This window comes from Diaporthe citri (assembly GCF_014595645.1).
Source record: "Diaporthe citri strain NFHF-8-4 chromosome Unknown scaffold_8, whole genome shotgun sequence".
Taxonomy (NCBI): Eukaryota; Fungi; Ascomycota; class Sordariomycetes; order Diaporthales; family Diaporthaceae; genus Diaporthe; species Diaporthe citri.
The window spans coordinates 3,070,916-3,090,789 of record NW_025064853.1 but is presented as its reverse complement, the minus strand read 5'-3'; the positions used below and the strand labels follow the sequence as shown (position 1 = coordinate 3,090,789).

General features: G+C 55.4%; 7 protein-coding genes across 7 annotated transcripts; 5 read left to right on the top strand and 2 right to left on the bottom strand.

Moving 5' to 3' along the window:
* Window positions 1-1,265: 1,265 nt before the first annotated feature.
* INS49_015184 (uncharacterized protein) lies at window positions 1,266-2,899 on the top strand (the record flags this gene model as incomplete). Its single annotated transcript, XM_043175870.1, has 4 exons — window positions 1,266-1,287; window positions 1,364-1,434; window positions 1,504-2,601; window positions 2,669-2,899. 4 exons carry the CDS (start codon window positions 1,266-1,268, stop codon window positions 2,897-2,899), a joined length of 1,422 nt encoding a protein of 473 aa, XP_043020827.1.
* Window positions 2,900-3,495: 596 nt separating this feature from the next.
* Window positions 3,496-5,091, top strand: INS49_015183 (uncharacterized protein; the record flags this gene model as incomplete). The annotated part of the gene is made up of 1 exon (XM_043175869.1): window positions 3,496-5,091. One exon carries the CDS (start codon window positions 3,496-3,498, stop codon window positions 5,089-5,091), a length of 1,596 nt encoding a protein of 531 aa, XP_043020826.1.
* Window positions 5,092-5,322: 231 nt separating this feature from the next.
* INS49_015182 (uncharacterized protein) lies at window positions 5,323-7,419 on the bottom strand (the record flags this gene model as incomplete). The annotated part of the gene is made up of 1 exon (XM_043175868.1): window positions 5,323-7,419. One exon carries the CDS (start codon window positions 7,417-7,419, stop codon window positions 5,323-5,325), a length of 2,097 nt encoding a protein of 698 aa, XP_043020825.1.
* Window positions 7,420-10,233: 2,814 nt separating this feature from the next.
* Window positions 10,234-10,713, top strand: INS49_015181 (uncharacterized protein; the record flags this gene model as incomplete). The annotated part of the gene is made up of 1 exon (XM_043175867.1): window positions 10,234-10,713. The coding sequence occupies one exon, from the start codon at window positions 10,234-10,236 to the stop codon at window positions 10,711-10,713; it is 480 nt and encodes a 159-aa protein (XP_043020824.1).
* Window positions 10,714-11,652: 939 nt separating this feature from the next.
* On the top strand, window positions 11,653-12,057 carry INS49_015180 (uncharacterized protein; the record flags this gene model as incomplete). Its single annotated transcript, XM_043175866.1, has 2 exons — window positions 11,653-11,930; window positions 12,003-12,057. The coding sequence occupies 2 exons, from the start codon at window positions 11,653-11,655 to the stop codon at window positions 12,055-12,057; spliced, it is 333 nt and encodes a 110-aa protein (XP_043020823.1).
* Window positions 12,058-12,327: 270 nt separating this feature from the next.
* On the bottom strand, window positions 12,328-13,110 carry INS49_015179 (uncharacterized protein; the record flags this gene model as incomplete). The annotated part of the gene is made up of 1 exon (XM_043175865.1): window positions 12,328-13,110. The coding sequence occupies one exon, from the start codon at window positions 13,108-13,110 to the stop codon at window positions 12,328-12,330; it is 783 nt and encodes a 260-aa protein (XP_043020822.1).
* Window positions 13,111-13,919: 809 nt separating this feature from the next.
* On the top strand, window positions 13,920-15,142 carry INS49_015178 (uncharacterized protein; the record flags this gene model as incomplete). Its single annotated transcript, XM_043175864.1, has 7 exons — window positions 13,920-13,932; window positions 14,027-14,077; window positions 14,164-14,209; window positions 14,271-14,344; window positions 14,402-14,549; window positions 14,623-14,681; window positions 14,748-15,142. 7 exons carry the CDS (start codon window positions 13,920-13,922, stop codon window positions 15,140-15,142), a joined length of 786 nt encoding a protein of 261 aa, XP_043020821.1.
* Window positions 15,143-19,874: the final 4,732 nt, after the last annotated feature.

Sequence of the window (19,874 nt, the reverse complement as noted above, 5' to 3'; positions counted from 1 at the left end):
TGCCTAGACTGGATAGCTTGAAGAGAGCGAGACTTCCAATGCCGCAGTCCTTACGTTCAGGTCAGAAGCTACCAGAGGATACGGCTTTTGGAAGTCCAAAACGGTGGTCTTTTTAGCAATGTCTGGAGCGGTCGTGACGCCGTTTCCTGGGTTCTTGGGTACCGTTCAAGTTATGCATTGGATTATGCACTATCACCCAGCACTCCCACACGCAGCTTGCCCCCTTTCGGACAGGTCGCAGATGGCCGGAACCGCTGGTAACTGTGAATCGTCAGACGAGTGTTCAACTTGGTGTCGTACAGACGCCCGACAACATGAGACAATGAAATATCGAATCACAACATCCGCCGTGGGACCAGCATCAGGCATAATCAACAACACGAATTCGCTATGTCATCGGCTGTTGGTAGCAAAACAAAAATGTCAAAAGGGAGGGAAAGAGCAAAAAACATACAACACCGGGTATTCGCTGGTCGTCACCAACTCAACTACTAATCCAGCCCTTAGCGGCTTAACTATGGGAGAGCGGACGGGATCCCGTATTTTCCGCTGGGTATGGTTGTATGTGATAGGAAGTTGTTTGGAAGAGCTTATATATCTGGGAAATGCTCAGCGAGAACGTTGCGTGAACAGCCTGACATAGAGTATACGAACGAAGTGTGCTTGAGGCGGTTCAACCCGTCACGCACCTAGGTAATAATGCTTCGAGGACTTGTTTGGGTAGCTGAAGCCCCATTGCGCCGAGACACTGGAGCCCGGATACATATCACCCATCCCAGGCGTGCTTCCAACCGGCCAACTTTACAGTTGCAAGTCCGCCATTGTTCGATAAGTTGTGATGTCATGGGTGGTAAGGCATACGGAGGGTACAACTTACGTAGATAATTTGCATGACTTGCGCCCTCCGTACGCTTTATCAACTGCATTGATTTCCAGAAGGTGTTCTGGAAATTCTAACCTTTTAAAGATGGGGGAAGGAAGAGGAGCGTCTCGCGACCGAGCAAGCCAGCAAGAACGACGCTTTATCGAGAGCTGGGCAAGCCGATAAGAGGCACCTTGATGACTGACGGGCCAAGCTGCTGCTTGGGGTTGGCTGTGACCCCACCATGATGGGTGACGGTCTGGAATGCCCCTCCATGATCCTGAATTGCCTCCAAGCTCCTGTCCAACTTTTCGTCCTCCTCCCCCGAGAATTTGACACCCTCCGTCTCTGAACCCCAGCCAGACCTCGTGAAAGCTAGCTGGAGCTCAGCTGTTCTTGCAGGATGGAGTACGACACCAAGACACGTACGTTCTGGCATCCCTTTACCTACGAGACGAACACCCCTCGATGCGAAGATTGACCAGCTTCCGACTCGTACAGCGGGCTACTCGACAGCCGACAAGACCTCTTTTGGGTGGACCACAGCAAGAGAGAGATGGCCTATCATCATAGTCTGTCCCTCCTGCCTCCTCTTGATATGCGCACGTCTGGCCACGAGCTGACCTCCTCTGGAACATTAGACCCAAGCCATCGACGACGTGTACCGAACCACCTCCCAGAGCAAGGACCCAGCCACGACCGAAGAGGGAAAGAAAATTGTCGACGAGCTGGCACGCCTCAAGTATGAGGTCCAGCACGACCGCCAGCTGACCCCCATACGGGACGACGGCTTCCCCGACGTCGACGTCTACAACAAGGAGCTCAAGCAGCTGGGCAACCCGAGCTGGTTAAGCGTCAGCTGGCTGTACAGCGAGTGCTACCTCTTCAGGCGCATAAGCACATCCTTCGCCCTCTCCGAACACTGGAAGACCTACGACGTCTTTGCCCGCCAGAAGATCAAGACCTTCCGCTCCTCCCGCCCCGCCGTCCTCGAGCTTGCCTCCCGGTACAAGGCCCTGCTGAAGCAGATCGAAGAGAGCCATGGAAAGCCAGCGGACGAGGAGGCAGAGAAGATCTTGTTCATGGAGATGTGCGAGATCTGCCTCTGGGGGAACGCCACGGACCTGTCGCTCCTGACCAACCTCACCTACGAGGACATCCAGAAGCTGCAGGGTTCCGAGGCGAGGAAGAACGCCGAGAAGAACATCCTCGTCAACGACCTACCCGCCGTGTACGACCTGCTGAGGAAGGCCAAGGCCGAGGGCAAGAAGGAGCGCAGGGTGGATATCGTGCTCGACAATGCTGGCTTCGAACTCTTCGTTGACCTGATCCTTGCCGGGTACCTCCTTTCCTCGGGCCTGGCTACACACGTCGTCCTCCACCCCAAAGATATCCCCTGGTTCGTGTCCGACGTCCTGCCCAGCGACTTTGCCGAGCTGCTCAACGCCCTGGCAAGCCCCAAGAAGTTCTACGAGACACCATCAGAGGATGAGGTGCTCCAGAACAAGACGCCGGCGCCGCTCGCGGACAAGGAAGCCGAGGACCTGTCCTTCCTGTTCCGGAACTGGAGCCAGCTCTATGCTGAGGGGCAGGTCATCCTGCGGCCGAACCGCTTCTGGACGCACCCGGGGAGCTTCTGGAGGCTGCCGGGCGGTGCGAAGGAGCTCTACGAGGACCTCAAGACGAGCGAGGTTGTCCTTTTCAAGGGTGATCTGAACTACAGAAAACTTACTGGCGATGTAAGTCTGCTTGGCCGCCACGAGGTTCTGGCCCACCACCCACCGGGGTTGCTGACTCTACCTGCAGGCGAAATGGGATGCTTCGACGCCCTTCACCGAGGCGATTGGTCCATTGGGGCCGGGCTCCGGGGTCAATGTGCTGGCCCTGCGGACCTGCAAGGCCGATGTCGTCGTGGGCCTACCCCAAGGGAAAGACGAGGAGCTGCGTGCGACGGAGGGAGGAGGCGGCGACTCTGGCGCGCGGAAGTGGGCATGGAACGGCAAGTGGGCCGTGGTTTCGTTCTCATCTGGCAAGTGAGACTTTGCATAGACGCCCGTGTCTTCTCGTGTCGCGACAGCAGGAAAAGGTTAGAGCCGGTGCCTTTACACGAGATAAGCAGTAGACATAAATCGTTGATTGCATTTGAATTCTATGACCAACGCGAGCCACGGCAAGATCATCCACGAGGTCAACATGACCGTAAATCGCTCCCAATGGGGCAAGTACAAGCAGCATAAATAATGCCTGACATGCAGGCTTTCCGTCTGCACACTTCCACAATATGTGCAGTGGTGCTTATCAGGTCTCGCCTGGCCTGACCAATGGGAATGCAAGAGGCAACAAAAGGGGAGCATCGGCGCGTTTGCGGTGGTGTCAAGGCTAAAGATCACCAAGCCGCTAGAAGAGCCCATTGCAAGGTCCAGAAGCTCGGCATATCTCCAATGTTGATACATTGTATTCCGGGGGGCGTTAAGGCGAGGGGTTGTCTGGATTGTCGGGCCCTCTGACATATAGAAATGCAACCAATAATCTACCTTGACACCCTCGAAGATTATAATTAACTCTAACTTTCTTCCCCAGATGTAGCCTTTCTCCATTGCTCGGGCATTCTCCCCTCCTCCTTGCATCTGAAAATGAGCTCTCCCGAGCCCGAGAAGAAGGAAACGGCCGTCTTCAGGGACTCGGATCCCGTCGACGCCGAGAACGGCACCATCAAATCCCACGACCCGGACGTCCTGGTCAACGCGTCCGGGCATGCCCAGGAGCTCTCGCGCCGTTTCAGCCTGCTCTCGCTCGCCGGCGTGGGCATCACCGTCGGCAACGCGTGGCCGGCGATCGGCGGCACCATCCTCGTGGCGATATCCAACGGCGGGCCGCCGGGCGTGCTATACGAGTTCGTCGTCGTCTCCCTCTTCTACTTCCTGGTCGCGGCCAGCCTGGCGGAGCTGTCGTCGGCGATCCCCAGCTCGAGCGGCGTCTACCACTGGGCGTCCGTGACCCCCGGGCCGAGGTGCGGGCGCGCCGTGGGCTTCTTCGCCGGATGGTGGAACTACCTCGCCTGGACGATGGGCGGCGCCAGCATGGCCGCCATCTTCGGCAACACCATCGTCCAGATGTACGCCGCCAACCACCCCTCGTTCGTGGCGCAGCCGTGGCACGTATTTGTTGTGTATGTCATCTCGGCCTGGCTCGGGTGCGCCGCCGTGTGCCTGGCCAACTCGGCGATGCCGCACCTGAACAAGATCGGCATCTTCACAATCCTGGTCGGCTTCTTCGTTACCATCGTTGTTGTGGCGGCCATGCCCGGCCGTGGCGGCCGCCCGCCCCACGCCACCGCCGAGTTCGTCTGGACGCAGTGGACGCAGGCCCTGGGGTACTCTGACGGCTTCGTGTTTGTCGCGGGCATGCTCAACGGGGCGTACAGCATCGGCGCCGTGGACGTCATCACGCACCTCGCGGAGGAGATCCCAAACCCGCAGAGGAACGTCCCCATAGGCATGGCGTTGCAACTGGGTATCGGATTCACCACTGGGTTTTGCTACCTCGTGGCCATCATGTATGCCATCAACGATCTGGGCGCGGTCGCCGAGTCGGCATACCCCATTGCAAAGATCTACGAGCAGGCCACGGGCAGCGCAGCTGGGGCATGCGGCATGCTGGCCCTCATCATGATCAACATCGGGCTCTGCGTGATCGGGCTATTTATCACCACGGGCCGGACCCTCTGGGCCTTAGCCAGGGACGGCGCCGCGCCGTTCCCGGACTTCCTCGGAAAGGTGGACCACAGGTTGGACATGCCCCGGAACTCGACGATAGCGACGGCGGTGCTCGTCACGATCCTGGGCTGCATCTACGTCGGCAGCACGACGGCCTTCAACGCGTTCATCGGCTCGACGATCCTGTTCTTCAGCAGCTCGTACATTGCCTCCATCCTGCCGCACCTTCTCAGGGGTAGGAAGGGGATCACATACGGGCCTTTCAGGATGAAGGGTTGGGTTGGCTTCGTGGTGAACGGCCTGTCTTGTGCGTACCTGATGGTCTGGTTTGTGATATACTCATTCCCGTACTTCTTACCCGTGGACGCGAAGAGCATGAATTACTCGTGTCTGATTTGGGGTGGGCTGACCACCATTGTTGGATTATGGTGGGTGATTGGTGCGAGGAAGGGTTATGAAGGGCCGCAGACAACGGGCGGTCTGCTCGAGGCGGAGAAGGTTCAGGGTAGCTAACAAAGTACAGCCCGCAGGCCTTCCAAAGCTCTACGATGTACTTGGAAGAACTTGTAGTTAGAAGGAAACAAATAAATTATATATGCAACATCTTAGCGGGCTATCCTGAAATAATCGAGGCATCAGTGGATTATGTCTGATGTATTCTTAAGGAGGCAATCCCAGAGGAAAATAATTGATGCCCCTATGTTGCAGATGCTTGCGTGCAAGAGCATCATATGCGTCGTAATATCATGACATGAAAACCAGCTCTCTCTTGGGACTTGCGTCTTTCCAGTCACTCTCTTTGACGAGACGGCCCTGTGATGTGACGTTGACCCTCTCGACTGTGTTCCCTTCCATAGAAATAAGCATGAGTCGGAAAGATCGCCTTTCCTGGTCGTAATCAACAACGATGAACGGCAGCATGGTGCCTTTTTGAGCCACATAGGAGACGTTGAGACGTATGCTTGTGATTTGCTGGTTCGTCTGAGGATGGAAAACACGATACTCTCGCGACGAACCAACGAAGTCACCCGGTGGCGTACGAAGTCTCAGATGCGCAATACTCGTGTGAAAAGCAATCAACCCGCCCGAGAACCCTCCTTGGTTCAGTAATAACTCGTTCTTCGATTTTATGTCGTCTTCGTTGGGAATGAAATGACTTCGCAATTCGACATCCATCCCTGGTAGGAATCCACCGCCTCTATGCCCAGCCAGACATGACTGTCCGAGAATTTGAATGCCTGAGGGCCCAATTTTGTAGAATGCCAGCATTTTGCTCATGTCCGAGGCGGTGCTCAACGGCTGGATGCCGACATCAGCTTGTTCCCGGCGGTAGATCCAACCTGTCCATGACCACGAAGGGAAACCTGCCCGGCGCTGAAGGCTGGTGTCCCAGAACCAGCAGCCCTGGATCACTTCGGCGAACATGCGCTCTAGGATTCCATGATATGCCGGACCGACCACTGGTTCAAGGATGCCGGCGACACCAGCAAATGCGTTTTCCATGTCGTCAGTTCTGCTGAGTGTACGCTGCATGTATTTCTTCACCAAGTCCCTGAAGAGCAAAAGCAAATCCAGGTTATTTCCAGGATTCTTTTGGTGTAGCACCGAGGCCAGCGACATCAGTCCCTCTTCCGACCTTGGGAGAGTGTCCTCAGCTTCTAGTTGGATGTCTTCTCTCCACACAGCTGAAGCGCATGAGAAGAACATGACTTCAGGAAGAAGAACCAATGTCCTGCGTGAGCATAGCTCCTCCTGAAACGTCCATCCACGTGTCCTCCACGGCGACATTTCAACGCTGTGCTTGGTGCTCGATGGAGCCTTCATCAAGCACAATCCAGGCAATTCATATCGGCGATGCTTGTACACCCTGTCCTTCGCAAGCGTGACACCCGGCAGGCCTTCTGAGCAGTTGTCTCCGCCAGCGGCCACGATCGTCATATCAGCATGTCGGTAAATCTCGTGCATCTGCGAGATTTGTGCATGGCGGGAAGCTGCATCGTCCTGCACGATGCACAGAGCATCAACCCAAATGTACCGGTAACCGATCATCTGGACCAGCATGATTGCCTCTCGTATAGTCTGAGGGATCTCAACGTCTTTCAGCTCACCATCTGAAACCCACTTTTCTAAGGCTGCTTTTGTCAAAATTGGCTGGGCAATATATCCCCACACATAGCTCAGCGCCATGTAGCGAACCGGATTGTGCGATGCTACCGGAACAAGGCACATTTTCACCGCATCGATGAGGATCAGTCCGGGTGGGTACGAGTCCGAGATCCGCTGAGAACAGAGATTGTGCCTGTTTTCACAGCGACTGAGCCAGAGCCTGATCACTTCAACGTCCACACGATCTGTTACTTCTCGTGCGAAGCCATGTTTTCCCTCCTGAAACGGAACAAGCACGCAGACATCCTTAGCGTGCTGCCTGTAGTCTTTCCTCAGCGGTATTCCTGGGGCTGCCTCAAGGCTCCGTTCAAAGTCGATCAGGGGTGGCGTAGCTGAGGGAGACTGGTCACCAGGTTCCTCGGTGTCTGGTTGAGAATCTCCTGACAGATCTGGAAGATCTCGTCTCGTGCTCGGAAGAGGCCTCCTAGGCCCCAATCGCAGAGCCTTCTCGTCCCTGCGATACTCCTGCAGCCTGATGGCTGACCAGTGCTCACGCTTCTCCAGGACGAAGTCGACTTTCTCGATGGAGGATCGTCCAAGCCTTAACCGCCTGCGTGGGTCTGGGGGTGGCAGGTGGTTCCTGATGACCGTCTCTTTCTCGGACTGTGTCGCGTTCGCGAAATTGTACCTGAGCCGACCTACGTCAAGCTCTCCAGAGGCCGAAATGTCCACCATCGAGTTGCACACCAAGCAGTTCTGTGATCCACCATGCCGGGAAAGAATCTTTTCCATTGAAGCCACTGTCTGCTTAAGATGGTCCTGGTCGACTCTGGCGTTGGAACCTTCGTCGGATGGTATCAAACCTCTGCCTCGTTCCCATAAGCTGCCTTTTGATAGGCCAACCGGTGCAGGCTGGTCCACGGTTGGTGGAGTCTGAATCGTCTTTGGGCTGTCGAGAAAATTTCCTGGGACTTTTTCTCCCCATTCGCTTTCGGGAGAAGAAACAACCTGGGCTGAAAGGCTCGGCCCTTCTTGTCCAGGAGGGGCACGTGGTGTAACGGATGGTACGGCGGAGGGTCCAAGGTCAAACCCATCATGTGCCACATCCTCTGACCTTGGAAGATTTTGGTCCAGCGTGGTACTCTTGTCCTCCATCGGAGGGGCCTCATCTCTCAGACTCATCAGCTCGAGAAACAGTTGGATGAATCGCCTGATCAGTCAGTGGATGGTTCCGGAAAGCAGTGGGGTTGTCAGGACACAAACCCAAGCGTAGCGATTTCCTCCTCAAATTTCCCCACGACTCGAATTTCATCTTCAACAAGTTTGCAAAGCGCGCATTCAGGAGAGGAGTCCGACCTCACCCACGAATGAACTACCTTGGGCTCGTCTTCGACTGGCTGCAGCTTCTCCCATTCAGTCTGTAGCAAGGCGCTATTTGAGCATCTGACGCATAAACGCATTCTCAGATACCTGTTTTCGAATGCCACAGCGTGGGTTGTTTGGGTAGGAATGAAGAGAGTGGACAAGAGGAAAAATGCGAACGACGGGTGGCGTTGTAATTGGCCTGGCGTGTGATTCAGCCGCACCTGAGCATTCGATTTTAACGAAGGACTGCATTGGAGCTAGTTCCAACCGGTGCTTGGTCCTTGTGACCACTGATAACTTACAGTCCGTAAGGATCCCAAACATACATGCTTAACATGTATTGCGATAGAATAACTCCGGCGGGACAGCCTCATATGGGATGTGGCATATTTAAGCCACTGCAAGTTATTATCTGATAGGCAATATTTGGCCTAGTTTTAACATGGTAAACTGCGAAATAAGAGCCTCTGATATTATGAGATGATCCATTAGCAACCTTTGGATTTGTGTTGAGGTAGGTTTTCTTCGTCGTGCATTCCGCATGAACTCGCTGGATACCTGGGAGAAATTTGAGATCCTTACGAAGAGTATCACAAATAATGACACATCACAGATGATATTCTTGCAGGTTTCGACGGCCAGAAATGCTAACAATGTAGTGAAACTGACCTAGAAAAGGTCGTCATCTGTGTACCCGCCGTGGCACAAACGTCGTGTTTCTTTCCCAAGTCTTGGCTCAGCTTGAATGTTTTCGGCTGCTACAAGACCTTGGACACAAAATCCACGGCCGTGGACCTCAGAAATGAAATTTGAAAGCTTTGAGCTTATCTAGACATCTGCCATCATTACGCAAACGCCTCAAAATGTGGAACGGGCCGAAATTGCGTGACAAGCAGGAAACGATGACGGGAGTCGCAATCAATAATAACGGTCATGTTTCCACGCCAATCAGATGATTTATTTTGAGCCCCGGCATTGTCAGGGCTCCCAAAGATTCCTCGGCAGCCCCAGGACCACATGCTTCATCATCTTAAATCTTCACAAAACGAACGCTCTTCCGGAAAACATTAAGCAGAAATACGAAGCCTACTGCCCCCTGAAATTCGAACGTTTATGAGGACTTGAACATGACCTAGCGACTTCTCCCAACACACCTACCTAAGTATCGCTGCAGGCCAGGCACTTAACGGGATACTTTAATTCCATTTTTGTTTTTAAGTGATGCGAAATATGGTCTGACGGCCTGCGAGATACCAATCCGAAAGACGACGTATTATTTCGCCTAGAGTTGCTCGCCGGGAAGTATTTGGTGATGATTTCCCATCAGCTTAATCGACCGTCTCAAGAACCATCTCGAAGTCATATCAAACCCAATAGCCACAATAAATATGGACGGACAAGACGTATCTGTCGTTATCCAAGCCACTGGCTTAGGGTGTTATACCGACGACCCAAATAACCGCACTCTGAATGAACAAGTGTGGAGAGACCAAAGCGACATGAGCAGAACTTGGTGCGCCAGCAATTGCACCAGACTGGAATATCCCCTCTTCGGCGTTGAATACGGAAGAGAATGTAAGAACCCCTTCTTTTCTGATCAAGTACATTTCAGGGGCCCGTTGGCCAGCGCTCATCAGGCAAGGTTTTTGCGGACACAAGCTTAACCCCCAGGGTGTACCCACAAACTGTACATGTATGCCTTGCTGGGGCGATACATCAGAGTGTTGTGGGGATTCCAACCAGCTAGCCGTCTATTCGGTGTCGCTTTCGACGATTACACAGACAAGCATCAGCAGTGAAAGTGCCACGAGCACCTCATCTTCCCCGTCAACACCTACCAGTACGAATCAGTCCGCGAGCCAGACCTCTTCCACCAAGCGAGTTTCTTCATCTTCCAGCTTCAATACAACCGCCACAACAGCTACAACGTCCTCGACAATGGGGTCATCGCTGACAAACTCAACTGGGACAGGCGAAAGTACGTCCACTAACTCTCCCACACCACCGAGCTCAGCATCATCCTGGGCACCCAGTCACTCGTCTCCGTGGCCTGGCAATTCCACCACTTCAGCCACAGGCTCGACTACAAATTCCGGAGATAGCACACCTTGGACATCCCGAACCAACATAACGCCCCTTCCTAGCTTCACAAATTCTTCCAACACTACTATATCTTCATCAGCAATGTCTGGTAATGCATCCTCCTCAGTCTCGACGAGTCACCCTACCTCGGGCACACTCACCACAAAGAAGAATACACACACGCAGTCTTCACTCCCGCCCACGGCGCCAACTGGCTCGACTCTGACAGCAACCGCGATACCTCCCTCAACGACGGAAGCGCAGCCCAGCTCATCGACGCCTATTTCTCCCACATATTCGTTTCCAACCGTGCCAAGCTCGCCTCTTCCTTCCAGCAGCAGCATCACAAGCACCGCCCCCTCAGATGCTGCGGATGCCGGCCTGAACAAAGCTATTATCGCTGGCGCTGTGATAGGAGGTGTCGCGGTGCTTTCCGTTGTCGGTTTTGGCATTTGGTTCCTGAAGAAGATAAAGAAGCAGCCGGAGGACGATGACATCTCGATGGTGGGGATGCCCAGGGAAGAAGACGTGCCCATGGGGATGCGAAATGGAATAAGGCGTGTGAGGGGAAATAACGATTAAACTAGGAGAGCCTCTTTGAGCGCAAGTCAGAGGGGCTTTTCGTTGAGATTCGATTTGGAGGGCTACTTTGGTAACTTGGGTACGCGATTCGAATCGCTGTCTTGCATTGGAGGACAGCACTCTTACGAGTGGTTCGGAGCAAGCATTACATAAAGTTGAACCTTTCGTGGTGGCTGTTTGTTGACCAAAAAAGCCTTCCAAGCGGTGGAAGCTGAGTTTTGGCAGAAATACTGCAGCAGCCCACTAACACAGGTCTTCAGCAGCTGCATGGTCTGGTAAGTGACCGACCTGAGAGAGAGAAAGTTGCAAGTTGTAGCTTGCCATGATCTTGGTAGCAACAATTAAACTCTCACAATCACACATGCCCCGATTCCATTGAAAGCTTGAAGTCTCCGTCTGCTACATCTTCTTTCTGCTCCTTTTCCTGAAACGTGGAGAGCATGATGGTTTGTGAGGGACGAGCCAAAGCTTATCCCTACGCCATCATCACCATCTCTTGTGGGCCAAGCGAGGGTCAGGGTTTGTGTTACGGCATATCACTTGACTGCCAACTCCGACCTTGGGACCGGTGAAGGAGGGGAGGGGTTCCCCTCATCGGGGACTTAAGTGGCCGACGGCTCTCTTGTCTGTAGCCTTGAATCCATTACTGATCAAAGGACAACTCGAGACTCGCTCCACGCAGTGATTCGACCATATGTGGATCCTGTTCCAGCAGTGCAACCAGTCCACTGAGTCAAGTTCGTGATCGCCTCAACTTGGACCCAGTTCCGATCAACGCCACGGCCCGGCCCGAAGGGTTCAACCCATCCCCACACACAACAACAGACCACAGACCCCGGCACTACCTCACAAGCTCAACGCACAGGGTCGCCGTGACATCCATCACATCCATCACACCCCACACCCCACACCCCACAACACAGCACAGACATCACTGCAATGGCGACGTCGGCGACACGCTACAAGCTCATCTTCCACGCGCCCATCAGCGCCGTGGAGGCGTGCAAGCAGGCCATCTTCGCGGCCGGGGCGGGCCGCTACCCCAACTACAGCCAGTGCGCCTTCACGGTGGTGGGCGAGGGCCAGTTCCTGCCGGGCGACGCCGCGCAGCCGCACATCGGCAAGCCCGGCGCGCTCGAGAAGGTCCAGGAGGCCAAGGTGGAGGTGCTCTGCGCCGGGCAGGAGACGACGAGGCAGGCCGTCGAGGCCTTGAAGAAGTGAGTTTGCTCCAAGTACTGATGAGTTGATATTGGGTCTGGGATTCATGTGGTGACTGAGATATTTGGCAGGGCTCATCCATACGAGGAGCCGTCCTACGAAGTCTTCAAGATGGAGGACTTTTAAAGGGTGTCGTGGGCGGTTATTTAACATGGAGGTCAAGTATGGGTGAAATCCAAGACAGGCATTACAACTCGGATTGGCGAGTACGGGACTGGTGGAGTTGGAACTTTCAATAAGATGAATGCTAGGCACCTGCCATGGGGTATCAAATCTATTTAGGTCCGTCATCGCTGAATGTCTTTTGCAGGCCGGACCCATGCCATGCCAACGCCGCTGCTAAATGATCAAATGATGGTCCCAGATGCATTTTCCCACCTTCCTGTCCCTGGTCCCTTATGGGTCGACGATGGCTATTGTCGCTGCATCCGCCAACTTTTCGACAATCCCACCAGAATCAGCAGGCTCCTTCTTGGACGGCCTCTGCTTCTTCGCCTCCTTGGGCTGGTTGTTGTTGGCCCTGGCTGCATTCCCCGTCCCCTCCCTCTCTATCCTCCACCCTTCCTCGATCTCGTTGAGCGCGGCCAGAACCCCAGGCCCCGACTTGGCATAGAGAACCTCCTCCTGGTGCTTGCTCCACGGCTTGAGCACGTAGTTCGAGACGGTCGCCGCATCCCTGGCCTCAGGCCGCCCGATGCCGACCGAGACGCGGCCCCATTTCGAGTCCTTGTAGTGCTCGGTGTTCACAACTGACTTGATGCTCTTCAGGCCGTTGTGCCCGCGGTGGCTCTTGTCCCACTTCTGCACCCTGATGGCGCCCAGGTCCTCCTCGAGGTCGTCGTTGACGACGACCAGCCCCAGAGGCCTCGAGGGGTCCTGCTCCTGGTGGGATGCCAGCATCTCCTTCCACGCCTTTGCGACCCACGGCCCGGACACGTTCATGAAGGTGGGGCACTGCACGAGCGTGTACTTGTCGCCGGCAGATGCCTTGGTTGACTTCTTTCCTATCCGCTCGGGCGAGAAGGAAGGCTGACCGCGCTCAAGGTGCAGTTGCTGCTGGACCGCCTGCAGGGCGAGGTGGCCTGCTGAGTGAAGGGTCTTTGTGTGGGGAGCTGGGTTTCCCAGGCTGACCACGAGAAAGCGAGGGTTGAATGTTGACGGCGTATCTTCTGTCGCCATTGTAGAGTATGTCTGATAAGACATGGCTGAGTTTGATGCGTGTGAGGGCGATATTAACGAGAGCAGCAGAGGGCGAGCGCGCACAAGGCCGTGGCGGCTCGAGGCTGGTGTTATGTACTGCGACAAGGCCATCCTGTTCGAGGCCCGGAGTCTGGTGGCGGTTGGCCGGGCTTATTGTTTCTTTAGCTCTATTTTTGATGACTCTTTGCCGTGCCTTTCTTGCGGCTCGAAGGAGCAGGCGGGCCAGGGAGAAAAACGGACGGGCGGTGCAACTGCAACGCTAGAGCAGACCGGCTATCCCGGGCTGTCGGGTGGCCTCGACCATGGAAACGCGCCTAAAGGAATTGGAAATGAGGGTGCTGACTGAGAGTAAGCTTGATTTGAGGTCGAATATGGAGTGAGCAATTCGAGTCACCGGCAGGTCTGAGTGCTTGCAGCAAGAGCGGCTCTGATGGAGTGTGGCTGAGCCCCAGAATTTCTTCCAGCATGCCGTCCGTGCCGGTGACGTAGGCCCACCCCACCTCCAGCTACAGCCAGGCACAGCCACAATTTGGGCTCTCAACCACCGGTTGCCTGCCTGCCTGCCTGCCTGCAGTTGCTCCTGACGGACGATCAACACTTTGGGCTGATTCAGCTGGCGACGACATCATCCCAAATACACAACTCCATCACGTCAACAGCAACCCTCGACGCCACTATACATCGCTACGGCCACCTGGCTTCCTTTCCTCGACCCTCAAGCACCACCTACCACCCATCTTGCTCGACCCCTATCCGATTGAAGTGCTCCGCCGAGACAATCGCCCAACATGTCGTGGGCAGGTACGACGCCACTCCCCTCTGCCGACAGCGATCCCCGAGACCGCCCGGACACAGATGAAACCCGGAAACAGTACTGATGGGGATTGATGTGCAGGTTTCAAGAAGAATGTCAACCGCGCGACGACGCAGGTTATGATGAAGACTGGTCCGTTCAACTCAACCCCCCGCTGCTCCGACTCCGCCGCTGAGGGCATGACACGGGCTGACCGTCGACGGCGATATCAACAACAGGCCATGTCGAAAAAACAAACGACCGCGACTACGAAGTCGAGGAACGGTACGAATCACCCCGCCAATGGCCAACAAACCGTGGGATCGATCTGACAGTTCACACACAGCCGGTTCCGTACGATGGAGGCAGCGTCATTACGGCTGCAGAAAGAGGCTAAGGGATACCTCGATTCCCTCCGAGGTTCGGATATTCACTCTCCCGGCATTTTTCTCTCAGTCCTCTGACCAAGGGAAACAGCAATGACGGCATCACAAATGCGCATCGCCGAGACCATCGACGCGTTCTACGGGGACGCCGGTGCCAAGGACGGTGTCAGCAGAAGCTACAAGCAGGCCGTGGAGGACCTCGACGCAGAGACGATAAAAGCACTAGACGGCCCATACCGGTACGATCAACCACAATGACATCCAGGGGGGGTTGAGGAAATGGAGGCACGGACCATGGCTGACAGGCGGCAGGACAACGGTGCTGGAGCCCATCACGAGATTCTGCGCCTACTTCCCCGACGTGAACGAGTGTATGACCACACGGCCCACACGATGATAACAATGGTCTGGCGACAAGAGGCTGACATGGACAACAGGCATCAAGAAGCGAAGCCACAAGCTGCTCGACTACGACGCACTCCGCGCAAAGGTCAAGCGGCTGGTCGACAAGCCCGACAAGGACGTCACCAAGCTGCCCCGCGCCGAGAAGGAGCAGGAGATGGCCCGCGCCGCGTACGAGCAGCTCAACGAGCAGCTGTCCACCGAGCTGCCCCAGCTCATCGACCTCCGCGTCCCCTACCTCGACCCCTCCTTCGAGGCCCTCGTCAAGATCCAGCTGCGCTTCTGCGCAGAGGCATACAGCCGCATGGCCCAGGTGCAGCAGTACCTCGACGCCGAGACGAGGGACCAGTACGCCCAGGGCCAGCTGGATGCCCGCGTCGAGCAGGTGTTGCAGGAGATCAGGGAGTTGAGCATTAGCGGCACGGTCTAGGCCGAGGTTACATGGAGCGCATGTCTTGGTGCTGTTCACAATGGTTGGCGTACTCGGTTCTTTTTGGGGGGGGGGGGGGGGGGTTGGCCAGAGTCACTGCGGCTACAGGGCGACGGCCATCGACGTGAGCTTTTCTTCTTCGGTTACGGGACAACCACCGCGTCAAAATGTCGTCCGCAGGTGGATGTTGCCCGGATGGTTTCCAACCCGTTCCTCTGTCCAAAGGGTGAGACCGTTATACAATGGCATTAGCATCTTCAAACCTTACAACTAATGTATTCTAAACCACTGGTCCCGTCTCGCATCCGCCGGTGGCTTTTGAATGCTCAACAGGCAGTGATTCATCAATGTTCCACCAGCCATCGTCGGCCAGTCATGATAGCAAGCACGGCCAGATTAGACGCACTTGTTGCCTCCCAAACATGAAGCCGAGGTGATTCAACTCCGCATGTGCAAGTAGAGCATGATGTCGTCCTGGTCGCTCGCATCTAGGGCTACTTACGGGTCCTCCTTCGCGGTGGCGCGGAGTAGGATAGTGTCCGAATCCCTCCGCAGGAAGGGGGTACTCTTGGAGCTAGAGCAAGAAGCCATCGCGGACATCAAGCCCAGTGGCCTCGTCACACTCCTTCCTGGCCAGAAGGGGGACCGATGCACATCGGAATGATTTCTGGCCAACGGATTCTTGATGATGTAGTCTCGAGCCTCGGGCATGATGTCCAGGCAAGGCAAAAGCCTCGAGGCTGCCCATGTGTGTTCCTGTAAATCCGCAGTCTAGTACGTAGATGGGCTTCCCCGGTACCCCGGGTCCAACGTCAGGCCTGGGGGTTGTTGCGCTTTGACTTCTGGGTTGCATGGCTTCCTCTGTCCTAGCAGAGAAGTCGTTTGGGCGTGTAGATCTCCGGGTGGCTGACCGACCGATGCTTGTGGGTTAGGTTATCAGGGTAATCAGACGAGGTGTGCGCGTGTGTGTGTGCACGTGAGCGTATGCGCATGCGTGTGAGCGTGCGTGTGTGTGTTTTGCCGGGGATGGAAACAGATGCAGCCTCGTGGCGCGAGTCTGGGCATGCTGGATTATGCGATCTGCTCGTTAGTTCTCATCCATGGCGTTTTGCCCAAGTGATGTGCTTTCGAGTTTTGTAGGCCACTACGAAACAGAGACATAATTTGCTCTACCCACAGCAGCATGAAGCTCAAACAGGGGCATCGCTGATAAATCGCCCTGCTGAAAGTGCCAGGACGATATTCCTTCGTGCAGTTGCTTGCCTCGATCTCAACCCTATTTGTGTTAGAAAGAAAAAGTCGCGTGTGGAGATGCGTTGTAAATCCTTGACAGGCTCCCCCCAGATATAAGCCTTGACCTATGCAGTCTTTAGGGGTCAAGCTCCATATGGTGAGCCCAGCTGCCGCCGATCTGGTTTATTTCGATCGTCAAAGTCACCGCTGAGAGCCGAATGACAGCAACAAACACCTGAGCACGTAGGCGGATGGCCCGGATGCTGCCGTAGAGCACTTCCCTTTGTAGATTCTTGTTGACTCGTGGGATCCACATTTCGATATCAGACATCGTCGATGCCGTGATCCGGAGCCCAAGACAACCGCTCCCTGTCACTTTTAGCTCTACACTAGCCCAGGCACCTTGATGCCGCAATCTTGTCAACAAGGCTTGGTATTTTAGGGGACCCACGCCTGATTCCGGGCCGGATCTTGACTTTCGGATGCTGTCGCCAAACACCTATCCAGAGCTGCCGGCCTGAATATCAACATTAAACTATCTCCTCATGACCCTCACTATTGGACTGGCCCGGCTTTGTCCATCGCTCCACGAGGATACCGACGGTAACTTGTTACCCCATACACTTAGTCTTTATCGCACACAGACTCTGGAGACTGGTCTGGACTTCTCGAGACTCACCGCAGCAGGTCAGGCCGTTGAGCGCCTTTCTTTCAGCCAGCCCATCGCACAGACGGCATCAACGATAACGTCTTTGACAACGTCTGTGCCCTCGGGGTCGAGCCGAATATGGGGCCGCCGTCAAGATCAGAGACAACTATCCAACTATACTAGACTATAGGCTTGTAGCCCTATGTAAGTCGGGGCCGCCGGCCTTGGCCACAGACACGCCCGCGAGAGGACAGGCAGAGTCCAGACGCAGACACACAGAGGGTGTTAAACTCTTCTTGTCAATGCTTGGATGACGCTCGGACGGTTGGCAATTTTCTGTGACTGTCCGTCGAGCACTAGCCTCGCTCACCTTTCCGCGACAGTCCTAGGCCAAGCGTTCATGTTCGCTGCGGCTGCAACGCTGTCCTCGAGGAAGCTAGTAGGGATGGGAAGTCGGGGGACGGACGGCCTTGCACCCTTTCCATGGTGCCCCTCTCCGAGGACCGAGACTGCACTGCGCCCCTGGCCGTCGCTGGGCGGCCCTGGCCTCGGACAGGTGATTATTGTGTTGGGAAGGTCGACATTCCTCTTCACTCTAGTCGACATCGTCCGGCTGCGTCCCGCCCGTCCCGGCAAATTGGAACTCTGGCGATGTCCAGCTTGTCACCCGCCACGGGCTCCGCCAAGTGGATTCCGGCGGCCGACGGGACTATACCACAGACCTTGGGGACATTGGCAGGGTGCTCCTGTCCCGATCGATGCCGGCTAGCACCGCCTTGAAATCTGGGGGCGCTCTTCGTCTGTTTGAAGAGATGATCGGGCATCCAGATTCAGATTAGGATCTTCTTACGCGGATACTCCAAGTGCCGCACGCACGCATGTGAAAAAGTGCTTGCGCATGTACACAGTCAGTGACGCGTGGGAGAGTGGAACAGTGGACTCCTCATTCGCGCATTAAATCGCGATCGCAGCGACTTGGGTATCGGAGAGTTTCTCGGCGGGTCCATAGTGGAATCCCAGTCGAGGTGGAGCACATTTAGGTACCTGGGCAGAGCGGCATAGCCCCATTAAAGAAAGAATTGCGACTGACGCGACGATCTGCCGACCCACGGCGAGCGGCGTCCGATGAGTGGCCGACCTTGCAATTCGACGTCCGGACAGCGTAGCACTCGCCCTGGGGACCTATGCAGCGTTCTGTGCAGAGAGTAGCATCATGTGTGTCGATGGTGTCTACTGTCTGCTCCGTACTCCCCTGGAATACGCAGTCGTCGACGTTCCTAGTGTCCCCGGATCGTCTGGCAGCCCGCGTCTCATTTCCTGCAAGGTAGTTCCATCGTGCCGGAGCGAGGGAAGATTTGCCCAGGGGCCGCCGCTCTGCTGCTCCAAATCCCCGACGACCCCCCAAGTGCGCAAGTGCCAAGAGAAATGGCTTTCCGCCACGGTGAATTGTGGCCACCACACACACTGCCCCAGAGATTCGCACCAAGTCAGATGGGCTGGGCCACACGAGACACGTCGCGTCAGACTTCATGCCACCAGCCATGGGGCGATGGGAATCCGTGGTACCGAGGGGCTGCCATCTTGAGATCTCCAACTGCCACCCACGGCTCGACGTGCTGGTGGGTGATGTGCGTGCTATGGCTGCCTCCCTCCCGTCTGTGCCTCTCTTGACAGCTCTTGCTAGTCTACTGTCTATCTAACCAAGATCTGCGCCACGTGAGCCTCCCGCTAGGCGAGGGCCACAGAGTACTCGAGCGAGTCTTAAAATCTGGAACTATGGGCAAGGGGTGGCAAACATGGAGCTTCCCTGCAGTTTCATAACCGGTGAAAGCCACACAATTTGCGTATAGCACCTCCATCACCAACAACCACGATGAAGTGCTTGCTGTTGTGGTCGTGGTGGAGTAGCTTTCCGGTTGCATTTTGCCGGGAAATCCATACCTTTTCAGGTACAGTGCTGCGGTGACTGCGATGCCCCTACTTTTGCCCCTACCTTACGCTTCATCGTACCGGATGCTACCCTGGCATGCTAGCACCCCGACTAGTCTGCACCGGAAGCTCCTACTCCTAAGCCAATGGCACCACTAGGCCGTATGCATCATTTCCTGGTGGGTGGTGAACCCTAAGCACCCGTTCCTCCTTCCCTTTGTTGGATATTCGCCGTAGCAGCCACGGTTGGACACCGCTCCGGGATATGGCTTGCTGGCCACGGGTCCGTCAGGTCGACGTTCGTAATAGTCTTGCGGGCTAAATCCCCGTCCAAAGGCACTCCCAGGTCTCAACTCTGTTTCGCAGATCTGGCAGTTGGGATGAGCGCACTTTTGCAGGGGCCCGGTCGACATGCATACCTAGACAGGGGGTAACAGGAATGGTCGAGGGATACTTCCCCCTGACTGACCTCGGTACCTCGACGAGCACCCAGGCCTTTTTAGTTTGGGTTTGGTCGACGGGGGTGATTTGCGCTTCTAGACGTGGACTAGCACTGTCTAGCAGCGAGGGACGTGGATATCCTGCATGAAGACTTGAAATATATCTGCGGGCCCCATCTGGACGTCGTCTTGTTCCGGCACTGACCTCTTCCTCAACCATGATCGGACCACTATCGGCCGAACAACTTATATCGACCTGAGTTACAACCCTTCGCAGGGCTGTCGGACCTTTGCCAGCCAGACCACCCACACTTTTATGTGACCTGATATATCTGGGGGATCTCTACGCTCGGCCGTCGTAGATTTGCGGTTCAAACAAATCAGCAAACGAGTCAGTCGTGACAAGGTCTTACGACGAGAGACACAGGGAGAAGGGAAGAAACATATTTCGGAACTACGTCACAGCAGCAACAAACGCACA